At 40.5% G+C, this 16825-nt stretch overlaps 1 protein-coding gene across 8 annotated transcripts in view; it reads left to right on the top strand.

Moving 5' to 3' along the window:
- SUSD1 (sushi domain containing 1) overlaps nucleotides 1-16825 on the top strand; it is a 92987-nt gene that overhangs the window by 3668 nt on the left and 72494 nt on the right. For 7 of the 8 annotated variants that reach the window (XR_005292898.2, XM_038401535.2, XM_038401534.2 and 4 more), the window contains exons 2-5: nucleotides 8759-8890; nucleotides 10262-10417; nucleotides 11183-11335; nucleotides 14726-14905. Coding sequence is in view for 7 of the 8 variants with exons in the window: in XM_038401535.2 (XP_038257463.1) it covers nucleotides 8759-8890; nucleotides 10262-10417; nucleotides 11183-11335; nucleotides 14726-14905 (621 nt within the window). In the remaining variant the exon portion in view is untranslated. The remainder of the gene's footprint in view (nucleotides 1-8758; nucleotides 8891-10261; nucleotides 10418-11182; nucleotides 11336-14725; nucleotides 14906-16825) is intronic. The other variant, XM_043514394.1, reaches the window with a different exon arrangement.

Raw genomic sequence — 16825 nt, 5'->3', positions numbered from 1 at the left:
TTCTGAGAGTGTATATGGACATTGTAAGGGGTGAGCAAGTGATAAAACTTTATTATCTGATACAGAGAATGAGAAAATAAGCAGTTTTATCTACTGTGACAGCAAACTGAGGAAAAACCTCCCTGTTTCTTATCAGCAGATCGAGATATTATGGGTTAGATTTTGCTATAGCTGTTTCTAACTTAATTTAGTTTTCTAATGCACATTAATATGTTTTTGCTTTCCATGCTCATTTAGTTAAATTATTTAATTACGTTTTTTTTTATATAAAGGCAGCATCTTAGAAGTAAGAATTTTGTGGTATTTCAAAAGAATTTAAAATGTTCTTGAAATGCACTGGATAAAAAAATAAAACACTGCACCTAAGAGGCACTTTTTGTATAGCAGGATATTGCAGTGTAGAAAACACTTGAAAAAATGGTTACATTTTTCCATCTGCCTTCCCCTTGTAGCTATCTTTATATGTTTAGAAACTGTACTCAGAAATACACAGAAAACTTAATAAGAGATGTTTGAAATTACTTAACTACACATTCAATTCATCCTTTCATAAGAACTATACCATTCCTAACAGCAAAGTTAATCTCGTGTATCAAATAAGTAAATATAATTAAGCTTTCAGTGTATTAACAGTATCTTGAGAAAATGTCAACTTCTACACTCCTCAGGAGTTATTTTAAAAATGTTAAATGTGTGTATACATGAACTATATGTGTATGTACAACCTGTTTGTTATGATTTTAATCAAATAGAAAACCAATTCAATTTTGAACAAGTCATGCAAAATATAATGAACAAGTCATGCAAAAAAGAGAAACACAAAGCAAAATTGTTATGAATAAAAAAAAAGGTACGGGAACTAATTACACAAATCTAGGTTCTAATATATATAAAGTTCATACTGAATTATGATAAATAGTATATGTCCTGTACCTCTGAGCTATCTAGATGATTCAGAAGTTATGACCACATTTCTGGAATGGTTTTATTACAAGCCATTTTTCTAAGGGCAGTATTCTTAAAGTTATTTTTATGAACAACATTTATAATATTTAAATATTCAGTATACAGAAATATATATAGTTTAACAAACATTCCAGCCATCTACATTCAAATGAAGATTTAAGAATATTACAATGTATATGTTATGTTGTTAGATACCCTTTTGAAGGTATGTATAGGCATGCCTGAGAAACAAAAAATAAATAGGCAGAAAGTATGAAAGGAGGTAAGAAAATAATCACAAAAAGGAAATACTATTAGATAGAGCTAATGTACTAGTCCATTCAGAGTTGGTCAGCAACACAAAGAACTGCAGGTTTATATGCGAGCTGCTGATGTACTAATGGCTGGTATAACCTATTCAGTGTAAAGGTGATGGTTAACCATGTGGAAAGTTTTCTGCTTTTGGTCTGCATATATGGGCTATTAGATCTACACTTAGATCTGCAGTTTACTGGCTCTCAAAAAGGTATTGTGACATTGCAGTCCATATACTTTATGAAAATATGCTTATAAATGTGAATGATGTTAACTGAAATATGCTTTATGCAAAAGCTTTCTTGTAAGGTATCATTACAAAGCTTATAATCTACTGAGTGTGTTCATCCTATTTGTTTGCATTCTATTTGTTTGTTTGCATCCTATTTCTATGTCTGGAGTTTGGAGAATAAGATATAAACTTGTATTACCCAGACCCTGAGTCTGTGTTGCAGCAGGCTAACATGTCTGGCTCCACAAGGCAGGGTTCTGGAGTCCTAAGCTGGCAGGGAAAACAGGCTCCGAGGTACTTTCAGCACATCAGGTCTCAGTCCTAAGGGGGTCCCTGTGACCAAACCTGTCACAGGTATATTTTGCAAATGTTGCTAACTCTACGAGGGAATCAGTACTAGATATGATCTGGGCCTTTCATGTAGTCAGTATAGTCTTAGAGACTAACAAATTTATTAGAGCATAAGCTTTCGTGAGCTACAGCTCACTTCATCGGATGAAGTGAGCTGTAGCTCACGAAAGCTTATGCTCTAATAAATTTGTTAGTCTCTAAGGTGCCACAAGTACTCCTTTTCTTTTTGCGAATACAGACTAACACGGCTGCTACTCTGAAATCAGTATAGTCTGTTGCCTGTCAAAATAGCACTAAGTGACCAACGAAGTGCCGTAATGGGAAGCCCAGAAAGTTGGGCGGGATTGCCTAGATTAGAACACAACTAGAATTCAAAGGGATTTGTCACAGTTGTGAGCAAAGATAATTCCTTTGAGCTCCTCTGCTAACCCTGTGCAGTAGGTTTTCATGGCAGCATGTACAGGAGACTCAGTCAGATTCCAGTGTATATGGTGGATACTATTAAACTGCCGTGCCCTGGTATGAAGGTCCATCAAGATATCATAGAAAATGTATTGTTAAAATTACCCATCTGCATATGATATAGTCATGCTGAATGATTGTCAGAAAGTTCCTTCAGGCTTCTGTGGGGTTCTCTGTTGGGAGTTGTATGATGCCATAGAGGTATTAGAGGTCTCATGAAGAATCTTGCCTAATTGATTTAGTATAGAACAGACTGGATGATCTTCAGGAGCTGTTTTACATTTTTGTTTTACTGTAGTAAAGGGGCTTTTGTCAGTCTGATGTTCAGGCAAGTCAAACTCATGCTGAAGTTGTATAAAAGTCTTTATTATGGTATTGTTCAGAACATCACACAGAATACAAATGCCATGACTTAGCTCACCCGTGCAAAACTGAAATAGAAATTTACTAACCTCTTTTCTGTACCACGATGATAGTGGGAGGGAAATAGTTTATTGACCCGTCGAAAGAAAATGACTTGTCCTGGGGAAGTAGCCCAGTAGAATTTTCGAATATGAGCCACTTATGCCAGACAGCCTAAACAGCAATGTTATGAAGTGCTTCTGTAATACACACAATACATAACAGATGAATAAAACACTCTGGATCTTCAGAAGAAGATTAAGCCACCATGCAGCTAGAGGGGTCTATTAGGGACTATTTGGAGTGTTTTTCTGAGTTCATATTTTTCCCTATTTATAGTCAAAGAAGTGTCTGTATGTTCAGGCAAATGAACTCCGCTAGCTAGGAGGTAGTGGACCTGGGAAGCTTCTATAGTGACACGACAGGTTTAGTGAACATCCAGTGGCAGACATTTACAGAACTTTTCTTAAACATCACATTTATCTCCAGACTACTTCTCCTATTCCGCCCCCAACAATCTTCTATTCATTGAACTTTTTGAAACTTTGCACTTTTAGAGAGAGGTAAGGGATTGGCTCTGTGTACACACAAATTTGCAGAGGGACAATAGGGTTGAGTTCTGTTATTTCTCACTTCTATATATTTATTATTTATTTATTTAAAACATTTTTGCCGCTAACAAGCATGTTCTCTGGAGACACAAATCCACAGTTTGAGAACTGCTAAACGAAGCATCTCTGATGGTACCTTCTAGACTGAGCACTGAGTCCCATTGGGTAGATATAAAGATTACCCTAAATAATCTATACAGAAGCCCCTGGACCTCCATAAGATTGGGTCCCTAATCCATGAACTATTGGAACTCCTGGTGGAGCAGGCGTGAGGCTGGACTCTGGCCCCCTGTTCCAAGAGTGAGGGCCCTTGGGGGACCACTAGCAATCGAGGTCAGCACTGACGTCTGCAGCGGCTAAGCGGTCGCTTATGCCAGTAGCTTCCTCTTCTGGGAAGCATAAGGACAAGTCGGACTCTGAGTGCAACGCCTCCAAAGAGAAGAGGTGAAGCTCGCCCTCCTGGGAGCTGGCTGCAAGGCTTCAGAGGACTACCAGCCTGTTGATCGTTAAAGGTGCCCCCAAAGCTTCAGAGAAGCTCCCTGAGCACTGAAGCCGGTACCAGGCGAGCAGACCCCACCGTAAGGGAGGTCATATACATCACAGCAGTGTCCATGTTAGCCTTTTGGTATTGAGACAGGGAGCAGTCACTGTCTGAGGTGGTACCAGTAGGAGCCTCACTCCAGGACTGGCTGCCTGATTACCTCCGACTCCAGTGCCCGGACAGTCCCTGTGGCATCACCTGGTATGTGCTCCCCCTCTTTGGATCATAGTACTGGCACTCTTTCGGCTGTGAGAGCCTTGGTCACTCTGAGGCTTCCGTCCTGCTCTCTGATCAAGCCCCCTGTACACTTATGGAGTGAGAATCACCCCATCAAAAAATTGTGCTTTCTCATCATCAGTTTTCCAGGGCAGCGGTCAGTCTTTCCCAAGCAGGTCCCAGGACTCAGCATTCTCAGGGTCTCCAAAGGGGACTTGGAGTATCTACCCGTGACCGAGGATGCAGGATGGCACAGGTTTGACGCAGTGCTGATACCAATGATTCCTATTGTTGTGGACCCTTGCACCCTGTGATTATAGCATGTGGAGCCCTATGGGGGCTGCAATTTTATCCTGGCCCAGCCCACAAGGTGCAGAATGTCGCCCCTGCACCAGACACTGGATTCATCTCTGCTGTGGACTTGTGCGTGCAGCCAGGAGACAGCAGCCACTGTGCTGGCTCAAGATGACCAGAGTGTGATTCTGGCCAGGACTTTGTCATCTCTGGACAATAGCTTGGCACCGGACCGGTCGACCACTACCCCCAAGGACTATAAGATTTTCCATGACCTCATGAGGTGAGTGGCAGGAGCCTTGGAGATATCCACAGAGGAGCTGCGAAACATGCCGCACAAATGCCTGGACACTTTACGCTTGTCAGTTTTAGGACATGTTGCAATCTCAATCAGTGAGGGCCTTTTGGAATCTAAAAGGGTCCTCTAGCAGGCTTCAGCGTCAACATTGAAATGAGCAGATAGGAGGAACCAGATCCCAGTGATTAGATCTGAACAGTTCTATTCCCACTCAGCACTGGGGTCCCTGGTGGTGGTGGTGGCTAACAAGAGAACTCACCAGGGCCACCAGAAATTGACTTTAAAGGGCAAGGAGATTAAATGCCTTGTCTTGCTCAGTGAAAAGGCATACTCTACGATAAGCTTTCAGATGAGGCTCTCCAGTTATCAGGCAGTCCTAATAAACTATGATTACATCAACTGGAATGTGTTGTAATAATTTATTGAAAAGATACCACAGGACTGCAGGGACAAGTTCCAGTTCCAGACGATTCTTGTGGAGGAGCGCGTGGTAGCTAGAACAGTGTTACCAGCAGCACTGGATGCCATAGATATGGCTTCCGGGGCAGTGGCAACAGCAATCACCAAGCAGTGCTCCTCCTGACTGGTCTGAGCAGCCATCACTAGAGAACTACAGGCAACAATTGAAGACTTATCCGTTGAGGGCTGCTCACTCTTTCACGAGAGGAGATGTGAGGTAATGAAGTCCCTGTAAGACTCTTCATCCACCCTCAGATCATTGGGGATGTTTGCCACAGCCTCCCAATGGAGGCACTTCAGGTTCCACCCTTATCAGCGGCACCAACAGCCATTCTCACATTTCACACAGCCCGAGCCATGCAGCCCGAGCCATTCCTCAGGGAGGAATCCCGCCACAGGATCTACATCCCAGTTGCACCACTCTGCATTGGTGCTGACCAGGCAGCAAGTTTGACATCGTGTCTGTGGACAGCACACCACTGTTCCTGCGATTCCAGACCTCCCCTCTATTTAGCAACCATCTGGTGCCTTCCAACAGGCCTGGTCTAGTATTACCTCAGACCACTGGGCCCTGGAGATGGCCCAGAGAGTTTACACCATTGTGTTTCTCTTCCTTCCCCCTAACTATCCCTCCTCCAAATTCCCTTCAGGGACTTTTCCCAAGAATTTGCTTTGACAGGAGGTGCAGACCATCCTCACTTTCAGTGCTATAGAGAACATTCCCTCTCTGTAGAGGTGAAGAGGGTTCTATTCACATTACTTTCTTAGCCCTAAGTAAACTGGCTTGAGGGTGCGGGAGGGGGCTTTGACCAATACTGGACCTCTCTGAGGACTGAACATCTGTCAAGAAGCTCAGGTTCAAGTCGGTTTCCCTTGGGTTCATCATTTCCCTCCTTGGATCAGAAAGCCTGGTATGCTGCTCTTGACCTCAAGGATAGGTACTTCCACACTGTGATTCACCTGGTGCACTGGCACTTTTGGAGGATTCTGTTAGACCACAGCCGCTACTGATGCCAGGTGTTTCCCTTCAGGGCTCTCTTCAACACTCTGCGTATCATGGAAGTGTTTACTTCCGTTACCTTGCCCGAAAGGCTCTGCTTCTGTCAGATCCACCCACCATTCCTGCCACTTTGGAGTCTGGATGTCACGAGTGGTAGTGATGAAACTAGGTGCGTCAGGGTGGTTCCGTGGTTACGCGAGGGAGGAAGAGACAAATGGGCCACCCTGAGGAATACCTAGACTAGAATATTCTCTCTCGCATGTGCACTGTGGAATATGTATAGAGAGAACACATTTCAAAGAACATCAGTTACAGTACAGGTAAGTAACCTCCTTTTTCCAGATATTGAAATTAGGTCTGTAATTCCCCAGGACCTCTTTGTTCCCTTTTTTGCCCTCCTCTAGTTCTCTGGGACCTCACCCATCCTCCATGAATCCTCAAAGATAATAGCTGTTAAAGGTTAGTGAAGTCCAAATCAGAGTGTGAAGAGCTACAAAGGGAACTCTCAAGCTAGGTGACTGGGCAACTAAATGGCAGATGAAATTCAGTGTTGATAAATGTAAAGTAATGGACATTGGAAAACATCATCCCAACTATACATATAAAATGATGGGATCTAAATTAGCTGTGACACTCAACAGAGATCTTGGAGTCATTGTGGATAGTTCTCTGAAAACATCCACTCAGTGTGCAGCGACCGTCAAAAAAGTGATCAGAATGTTGGGAATCATTATGAAAGGGATAGATAATAAGACAGAAAATATCATATTGTCTCTATATAAATCCATGGCGCGTCCACATCTTGACTATAGCGTGCGCTGTGGTGCCCCCATCTCAAAAAAGATTTATTGGAATTGGAAAAGGTTCAGTAAAGGGCAACAAAAATGATTAGGGGTATGGAACAGCTTCTATATGAGGAGAGTTTAATAAAACTGGGACTTTTCAGCTTGGAAAAGAGACGACTAAGGGGAGATATGATAGCGGTCTATAAAATAATGACTGGTGTGGAGAAAATAAAGAAGGAAGTGTTATTTAGCGCATGGTCTACAAGAACTAGGGGTTACCAAATGAAATTAGTAGGCAGCAGGTTTAAAACAAACAAAAGGAAGTATTTCTTCACACAATGCACAGTCAACCTGTGGAACTTATTGCCAGGGATGTTGTGAAGGCCAAGACTATAACAGTGTTCAAAAAAGAACTAGATAAATTCATGGAGGATAGGTCTATCAATGGCTATTAGCCAGGAAGGGCAGGGTGTCCCTAGTCTCTCTTTGCCAGAAGCTGGGAATGGACGACAGGGGATAGATCACTCAATGATTACCTGTTCTGTTCATTCCCTCTGGGGCACCTGTCAGTGGCCACTGTTGGAAGATAGGATGCTGGTCTAGAAGAACCTTTGGTCTGACCCAGTATGGTGGTTGGTATGTAATTGTTCCGAGATTGCTTCAGCTATTTTCTTACGTATGCTGTGGTAAATTTTATCAGACCCTGCTGACTTGTATACATCTAATTTACTTAAATTTCTTTAACTTGCTCTTTCCCTATTTTGGCATATATTTCTTCCCCCTTATTGTTAATATTATGTTAAGTATCTGGTCACAATTTACTTTTTTAGTGAAGACAGAAGTAAAATAGGTGTTAAACAACTTAGCCTTCGGGTTCATCCGTTATTAGTTCTCCTTCCCCACTAAGTAAAAGACCGACCTGCATTTTCCTTTGTCTTTCTCTTTCTCCTAATCTGTTTATAAAACCTCTTTTCATTGCCTTTTATGTTCCCAACTAGGTGTAACTCATTTTGTACCTTAGCCTTTCTGATTTTGTTCCTATATGCTTGTAATATTTTTGGACTCCTTAGCTATTTCTCTGTGTTTTTTTAGGATTCCTTTTTGATTTTTCAGGTTATTAAGGAACTGCCGGTGAATCCATATTGCCCTCTTACTATCTTTCCTTCCCATCGAGATAGTTTGCTGTTGTGCCTTTAATATTGTCTCTATGAGAATCTGCCAGCTCTCTTGAACATCTACCTTACCTACCAGTTCTCTGAGTTTGTTAAAGTCAGTTTTTTTGAAGTCCTTTGTTTTTATTCTGCTGCTCTCACTCCTTTCTTTCCTTAGTTCATGAAATCTATCATTTTATTATCACTTTCACCCAAATTGCAGTCAATCTTCAAATTGGTAACCAATCCTTCCTTGTTAGTCAGAATCAAGTCTAAAATGACTGTGCCCCTGGTTAACTTTTCCACCTTCTGAAACAAAAAGTAATACAACTCTGTGGATTAATTGTGTAACACGACTGGTTTGCACAACTTGGTTTAAATTTGAAACTCATAAACATTATTAATTGGATTGTGCTAACTAGTCTCATTTAGCAATGACTACATAATGTCATGTTTCTTGTGCTGTGATATTCGTTCATTCTCATTTCTTCCAGTTTCCTTAGTCTGGGCTGTTTATAATGGGCCAAAGTTTTGCTTCAAACCAGGGTATGATATGGGACTTGGTTTCAATTCAAAGGATTCAATCTAAAGTTTTATCTATTTATTAAACTCTAAATGCTATCTTCCCTGTGCACTGAGCTGATCCACAAACTAAATTTTTGGCATTTTTTTGTAACTATCTTTATTTTCTTTAAGCTGCAACAAATAGTTCAGTCCCAGATATCTGTGCCACTTGCCATGCTAACGCCACGTGTCAGCAAAAAGAAGGCAAAAACGTCTGCATCTGTAACTATGGATTTGTGGGTAATGGGAGGACTCATTGTCAAGGTAGGCTATGATTTGTGAATGTGTGCAATGCTAACAATCTTAGGGCTTGTCTATACGGTCTGTTGCTGCGCAGCAAGCCAGATGTATGAATCTACAACGCTCTGGCCTGCCCCCCACCGAGTGCCTGGGTGGACTCTGCTACAAGGCACTAAATGTTCTGCAGTGCACTTTGGCACTGCAGTCAAAGTGCACTGGGGAACTTTCTGTGTGTGGCAGCATGGTCTACAAGGCCAGGGAATGTGCAGCAGGATAAAGCACTATAGGTTTAAACTCTGGGTTGCAAAACATGAACAATGTAGACAAGCCCTTACCAAAATATTTGGTCCTGGATGGTGACACCAAGTTCTTAGACTGAGACCTATGTTCATACCTGACAGTTGCTCCAAAACCAAGAATGCCGACAAATGCTTTTTTCAAAACTGTTAACAGTGGCAGGGGTGGGGAATGTTGGGCTGGATTTCATCAATTGCATTTAAAATAAGTGATGATTTGTAGCCAGTAAACTATCCAAACAAATACTGGTGATAGTGTGTTTACCTTGTTTTTTTTTTTTAATTCTAAAACGTTTGACTCAGAGACAGTCAACTTAAACTTGATCCAAAATCTGTTTTGAAAAAAAAAAATTTCCCACAAAACCTTAGATATTATAAATGTTTACGTGATTGTTTTTAAAAAAATAATTCCAGTGGAAATTTAAAAACAAATACTTCCATTCAGCATTAGCATCCCAATCATTACTTTACTGAGAACCAGAAAAGGAAACTGACTATAAACAAAATTGAGATGGATTTTACTGATTTTTCCAGTTCTCTCATCTTGGATGATGATTTTTAAAATTCTTCCAGTTCTAATATTCATAGGTAGTGTTAATAACATATGTTATTTGTTTCCAATATATAATTATAAGTTGGCACAGTCTCTTTAATATTTGCAGTGTTGTTGTAGCTGTGTTGGTCCCAGGATATTAGAGAGACAAGGTTGGTAGGATACTATCTTTTATCAGACCAACTTCTGTTGGTGAAGGAGACAAGCTTTTGAGCTGTACAGACCTGAAGAAGAGCTCTGTGCAGCTGAAAAACTTCTCTCTCCACAACAGAAGTTGGGCCAATAAAAGTTATTGCCTCACCCACGTTGGCTCCCTTTTAATATTGTGTATCACACGTGGATGGAGCAGTAAGTGAACCGGTGATGTCCAGTGACAATGACAATAGCCTGTATTAGAACAACAGTTGCAAAGTACTGTAGCTGACAGGTGATTATTTACAGAGCTAACAAATTAGAAAAAAACATGGTAAGGAGAACTCTGACTGCTTGACCATGACAGATTTGATTTGATTTTTAATCTCTGACGTGTTTTGAATATACCTACAGATAAAGATGAATGCCAAATTGGAGCTAGCAAGATTTGTGGCGAGCATACATCATGTCACAATACACATGGAAGTTTTTACTGCATTTGTCTTGAAGGATACCATCCCTCTAACAACAACAAGACATTTATTCCCAATGATGGCACATATTGTACAGGTAAATACAACAACTAGGCTCACATGCTAGGGATCTGGAATTTCATAATCTATTTTCTGTGACAAACATTGCTGTTTCTTTGCAATCACATTAAGATTTTATTTTAGAAAGTACATAAAAGCAGTTATTGGACACCTGCACCTCATGTACATCCCAAACTTGCAAACACTTGCAACCATATCTAGCTCTCATTACTGCGAGTTAGTCCCATTACGTGGTCTGCTGTCTTGCACTCATTCTTGTTCTGTTAATATGAATTATTGATATAAAACTCGGTTTGTACAAAAGCCTTGCTGGCAAAATGAAACCATAAATTAAGACAATAGGATGATATTCCTTCTTTCCACTTCCCTATTTTTCCTTGCATGTCAGTTTATTATTTTTTTTGTTTACTGTGGAATATTCTCCTTCAGCTGAAATGTGGACTTCCATGGTACAATGACTGTTCAGTTTTAATTGATCAAAAATACAGATACTGCTGGGTATTTCCTGGTCAGTAGTATGAAATAGACTGAAGACGATAATGTCTGTTTGCCATGTAGTAACTAAAACTGATTATAAAGTTACAGATTTTTGTGTGTAAGGGCCCAGTCTTCTATGGTGCTGAGCACCTCCTGGAAGTTGATAAGCCCCTGCATCTCCCAGTGAGACTAGCAGGAGTTGAGGGCGCTTTACACCTTCTAGGATACACTTGGTACATTGCAGGATTGGGCCCTAAAAAGAAAAGCACTTAACAAGATTGTAACGTTTGATCTGGGTTTCTAGATATAGATGAGTGCTTGGTGTCAGATCTGTGTGGTGTCGGGGGACGATGTGTGAACACTATCGGAAGTTACAGCTGCTACTGTACGGAAGGATATAGACCAGAAAATGGAACAGAATTTTTTCATGCAGCTGGGAACACTGTTTTGTGCAAAGGTGAGAGCCTATGGATGTTATTCATGCTAACAGATACAATCAGATATATCACGATATCATGGTACCTGCACTGACCTACAGTTCTGAGTTTCCCGTGTTGTAGCCCTCTATGTGTTACCTTTTTGTTTTTGCAAATTCAACATGTCTCATTGATGCTTGGATGATAAGGTTGACAATGATCGCTATAGGTTCTCAGCAGTGGGTTGAGTGTGCAAGGTCGGTGAAGTGAAATGCCAGGAAGGTGATATAGTTCGTTTCTGAGTAAAGAAGAAATTTGCCACATCCTATTTGCATAGTCGGATTGCCTCAAGGGGAAAGGAAGAGTGGGATTAATAGCTGGTGAATAAGATCAAGTGAATAAAATAAGCCTAAGAAAGACGAATAAAATAATAAATTAGCCATTTGATAACATACTGTGCTGTATGCAAGAATAAACTACTCTGGGTTTATTTGGGGTTTTTTTGGCCATAAACAGAAATTAATCTGAACTTGAAATAAATACTACTTTGTCTTCCCTCTTCTTCTTTTCTCCAGTATCAATTTAAAATTGCAGCTCCATATGTGAGACACACACAACAGTAGCAGTTCTCAATATAACTGTCATGCTCACATGTATCCAAGGTGAAGTGAACAGCTAGTGATTACAGAACTAACTTGCCACTACATAGTTCTCTCATTTACGTAGTATTGCAATACTTTGGCAGTTAAGCGTACACTTGTAGTGTATTGAGTTAAGCTAAAATTTCCTACTTGAGTGTTTCAAGTTAGGCACCTCAATAAGTCACCTAATTTTCAGAGGTGCTGATCACCTGCATATCTCATTGACTTCACTGGCACCCTGTCTGAATAACTTAAATAAATTAATTGACTATATAACTGCTTCTGTAATCTATAGCTCAGAAAGTATTCAAGATTTCTGTGGCATTTTGCACACATGCATCACAAATGTTCCTGTCTGTGGAAAAGCCTATCAAATGAGAAGGTGTCATTGACTTAATGGGAAGCCATCAGTTTTTCTTAAGATATGTGGAGGCTTCTTCTAAGCATCCCTGCAGCTCTTAATAGAGTGTCAGGCCATCTGTGATCTCCCCCAATGGCTTCACTGTCTCCAGGGTGGAAAAAGACTATGAGCAACCTCCTAAAAAAGGTTTCAGAGTAGCATCTGTTGGGACTGGGCTGTCATCAGATCCTGCTGACAAATGGCATCTCATGTACTCAGTAACTTTTCCACTTGGCATTGGTGACAGAATAACCAGCTCCATCAGATTTCACTCTAAAATATCATTACTTACTAATGCAGAATTCTGTATTTCCTGGGATAACTTGGGCATCCTTTCATTGAGTATGTAAAACTTGAAGTGCTCATTGGCAGCAGGTAGGAGGAAGCAGAAGGCTCAGTTCCTAAAAAGTCAGTTAATGTAGGTGAGATTTTTACCTCACAAAAGCAGGTTTCAATTTCTGATCTGTGTTTTGTTTTCTGGCGCAACTTGTTGGCGTCTTAAGAATAAAGATGTTAACAGTAATGTGTCTGGAAAAGGTTAGGTATAAACACCGAAGGTAATTTATAGGACAGAAAAAGAACTACGGGAAATTGAAGATAAAATTGGTCTTGATTTTTATAAGTAACAAAAAGTGAGGCAATGGTATCACATGGGAAATCTGTAATCACGGTCAGAATTTTTTTTTCAAAGCAAAGTAAAGAATGAGCTTCAACAAAAAAGAAGAAAATGGTGTACACTGGTCCTGTATTACAATCTACTCAAAGAAATCCCCATTTGCGGAGGCAGCTCTAGTGAAATTCCAGTGCATTTGGCTTTTTTAACACCATTGAACTGTGTTTTTGACCCATCTTGTATATTGCTTTCAGTCTCAAGTCTTTTTTTTGTCAGTTACTTGAGTCTAGCAGAATATCAGCTCAGGGTGGGTTTAATGCCTAACGATCAGTTGAAATAAGATTAGCACTACAACAACTGAGAGCTAACCACTGAGAACCTGAATAAGAGAGAAAGTTGAATATCTTCAGGATACATTTTAAGGCCCGATCCTGCAAGAAAGCTCTGTGCTGGTGTTCTCCTGCCACCCACAAAGTGCTCATTGCCAGGTTGAGCCTAAAGCAATAAATGGCATGTAACTGTGCAAAATGTACTTATTACTCCTATTAACATATCCCAGCTGAGTTCCTTCCCGCTTCCTCAGAAGATGATTTTATCCAGTACATTTCTGACATGTCTCCTGCCCTCCCCAAAATAAATTGTTTTCCATTTAGTCTATCCATGGAATACAAATGTGTGGTGTCCATTTCTTGATAAAAGCTAGTTTCACTAGCAAGAGCAGCCTTCTCCTGACATAACTGTTCAAAATCTGAAAAGATGAACTATTTCACCTTTTTTATTGCAATTGTCCCTTCCTGAACTGCCAGGAAGAATTTTTTGTTAGACAAAACAGCAAGTCTGTGAATAGCAATCCTGGCTTCTTCCTTATTAGTAATTGAGCCATTTAAAATATTCTTTAGGCCCTTAAAACTCCACAGGTGACTCTCTTACCATCTCAGGTATGAAATATTTCCCCAGCTGTTTGCAGTCTGTTCCTGCTCAGGAAGACCAAGAATACACACATTTTATTCCAAAACTAGATTTCAAAGTACCGGTATTTTCATATGATGACTTTACAATGCATATTAGTTCAACTTTGCCAGATCTCACACCAGGCTGTGATCTCATGCTGCTGCTGCTGCTATTTTATTATTAATTATTTGTATTACTGTAATGTCTAGGAGCCCTAATAATAGACCAGTACTCCATTGTGCAAGGCGCTGTACAAACACAGAACCAAGTTTCACATCAGGATATTTTAAATGGCACAGGTCCTTTGTTCTTTTCTGATTTAAACATGTGGCTGAGGATGTAATTTGTCTTGGAAGCCTGTAACTTTCTTTTGGAGTTAATGATCAGGATTGATTTCAAATTACAGCATAGTTCTGTGAGGGTAGGGGGCATTTTTGTGCACGGTAGTAGTGTCTAGGAAGAAATGAGGAGACACTAACAGATGGAAACCTAAATATGGTAGTCTCCCTCCCCCCCTCGCCCATTTTTTTTTTTAAGGCTTACGCTAAAAACAAATAACTGCTGGGCATTGGATCAAAGAGATGGACTCTTTTGTGCCATCTTTTGCTGTTATTTTATGCCTTTGTGTAATGCAGATTCAGTACAATGGAGTTGTTTTACACTTCAAACAATGTGTAACAGCATGTTTCTATAAATGTGAACTCATTTAGATTCTTTTTTTAAAGGAAAGTCCTCATGCTGTAGCCATGAAACTCTTATGTTCTCACATTTCTAATGTCTTCATGTGGTTTTTCTCTCCCACCCCCTTTTCCATCTTTGCTTGTAGCTGTGGATTGTGGTGTCCCACCTTCTGTCTTGAATGCACATGCAGCTCCTCTAAGGAGGACCACCTATGGAAGTGAAGTTGCTTATATTTGCCTACATGGTTATGTTATTGAAAGTGGTAACCAGACTGCAGTTTGTAATACCAAAGGACAATGGGAAGGTGCTGATCTGGTGTGCAAAGGTAAAGAAAATATACATACAGATTTCTGGATGATAGAAATTATTTCAGAAATAACCAGCTGTAGCGGTCACCACCTAAGCCCTGGTCTACACTAGTGGGGGGATCGATCTAAGTTATGCAACTTCAGCTATGTGAATAACATACTTACCGTGGTGTCTTCACCGTGGGGAGTTGACTGTTGCTGCTCCCTCATTGACTCCACCTGTCCTCTTGTGGAGCTGGAGTACAGGAGTCGACGGGAGAGCACTCGGGGATCGATTTATCGCATCTAGACTAGATGTGATAAATCGATCCTCGCTGGATCTATTGCTCCCCACCGATCCGGTGCGTAGTGAAGACATACCCTTAGAGATGATCAATGAGAATTCCCCATTGCCTGGTTGAAAATTCCACCTGTAGACTCTAGCAGCATTTACAGGACACTCACAACATAAAAGACATAAGTTAAATAGTTTTCTTGTGTGTGTTGTTTATAAGACCATAAAATATAAAAACTAAATGACTTTAAAAACTAAGTGTCACTTTCTCAACTCGTGTAAATCTCTGTAGCTCCAGAAATCTACACTGACTTACACCATTTTAGGATCTGGCTCTATGGCCTATTTTTTTTTAAAGTTATTTAGGTGTTGCTGCGTTCAGTGTCACAACCGCTAATAGAATTAGGAGCCTACATCTCATTATCAAAAGGATTTAGGTAAGGGTCTAAAACCTACTATCAATGGAATTTAGATTCCTAAGTGCCTAGGTCCTTTTTGAAAATGAGATATAGGCTCCCAAATCAGTTAAGTTTTGCAAAGCTGAGCACAGCAGTGCCTAAATACCATTAAAATCTGGGCCTAAATCTGCTTTTGCTGCTGTTTTTTGTTTCCTTTTTTTGTATTTTGTTCAGCTTGGTAATGAAACTAGGCTAGTCTATTTCACTTTTTGATTCTTTGGCACTTAAACATTGTTGTTTTTGTTTGGATTTGCTAAAGTTAAATATTTAAAATAAACCCTGTTTTAATGGAAGATGCAGGAAAATATTTCTCTGGTTTAATACAAACTAAGGATCTGATGTGGCTTAGAGCCAGATCTTGTAACTGCTTATGTATGTGAGTAAGGTTACTCATGTGAGTAGTCCCATTGACTTACATAGGTCTGTTCATGTGAGTAAAGCTATGCTCATGCCTAAGCGTTTGCAAGATCTGGTTGTGAACCAGGAATTACTTTGATATCCTATCATCTCCACTCATCACTCTGTTAATGGGAAGCACCCTGCCTCCCTCTAGCCAATCCTGGCACCTCTTCTGCTATGTCTTCACTGTTAACTCCTCTTTCCCCCCACCCCCTTCCAGTAGCTATCTCAATGTCAGACCCTACTGGAGGTAGACAAGGCACATAGTTTTACCTTGATGTAGCTAACTGAGGTCATGAACTTGAGTAGCTGCATCAAGATAAAACTCTGCTTTGTCACCACTAGAATTTTACATTGAGACGAGTCATTCAATGTAAGAATACACCTCTTTGCCATTTAAGATATAGCCTTAGGGTACATCTGCACTGGAATAAAAGGCTAAAAATTGCTATGTAGACATTCAGGCTCGAGCTAGAGTTTGGGCTCTGGGGCCCTCCTCTCATGTCTATGCAGCAGTTTTACAGCCCTATGGCCAGAGAGCCCAAGTCAGTTGATCCTGGCCAGCTGTGACTGTTTAATTGCTGCGTAGACACATCCTTAGAGGCTCTAAGATTGACCAATAGCAGTCCTCCTAAGTAGGCTGCCACCTGGAAGGCGTTGCAACTCCAGTCTGGGGTTATTGCTCACTCTTCTGGCCTGGCCCCACAATCTGATACTAATGCTGATACTGTTTAGAAATTTAAGCATTACTATCACTTACGATCCTTTTAAAAGTCACAGATCTAGACTGTTGTCAGCTGCTAACA

Source organism: Dermochelys coriacea, chromosome 5 (genome assembly GCF_009764565.3).
Source record: "Dermochelys coriacea isolate rDerCor1 chromosome 5, rDerCor1.pri.v4, whole genome shotgun sequence".
Classification (NCBI taxonomy): domain Eukaryota; kingdom Metazoa; phylum Chordata; order Testudines; family Dermochelyidae; genus Dermochelys; species Dermochelys coriacea.
The sequence above is the reverse complement of the archived record's forward strand: the minus strand, read 5'-3'. Positions and strand labels throughout refer to the sequence as shown.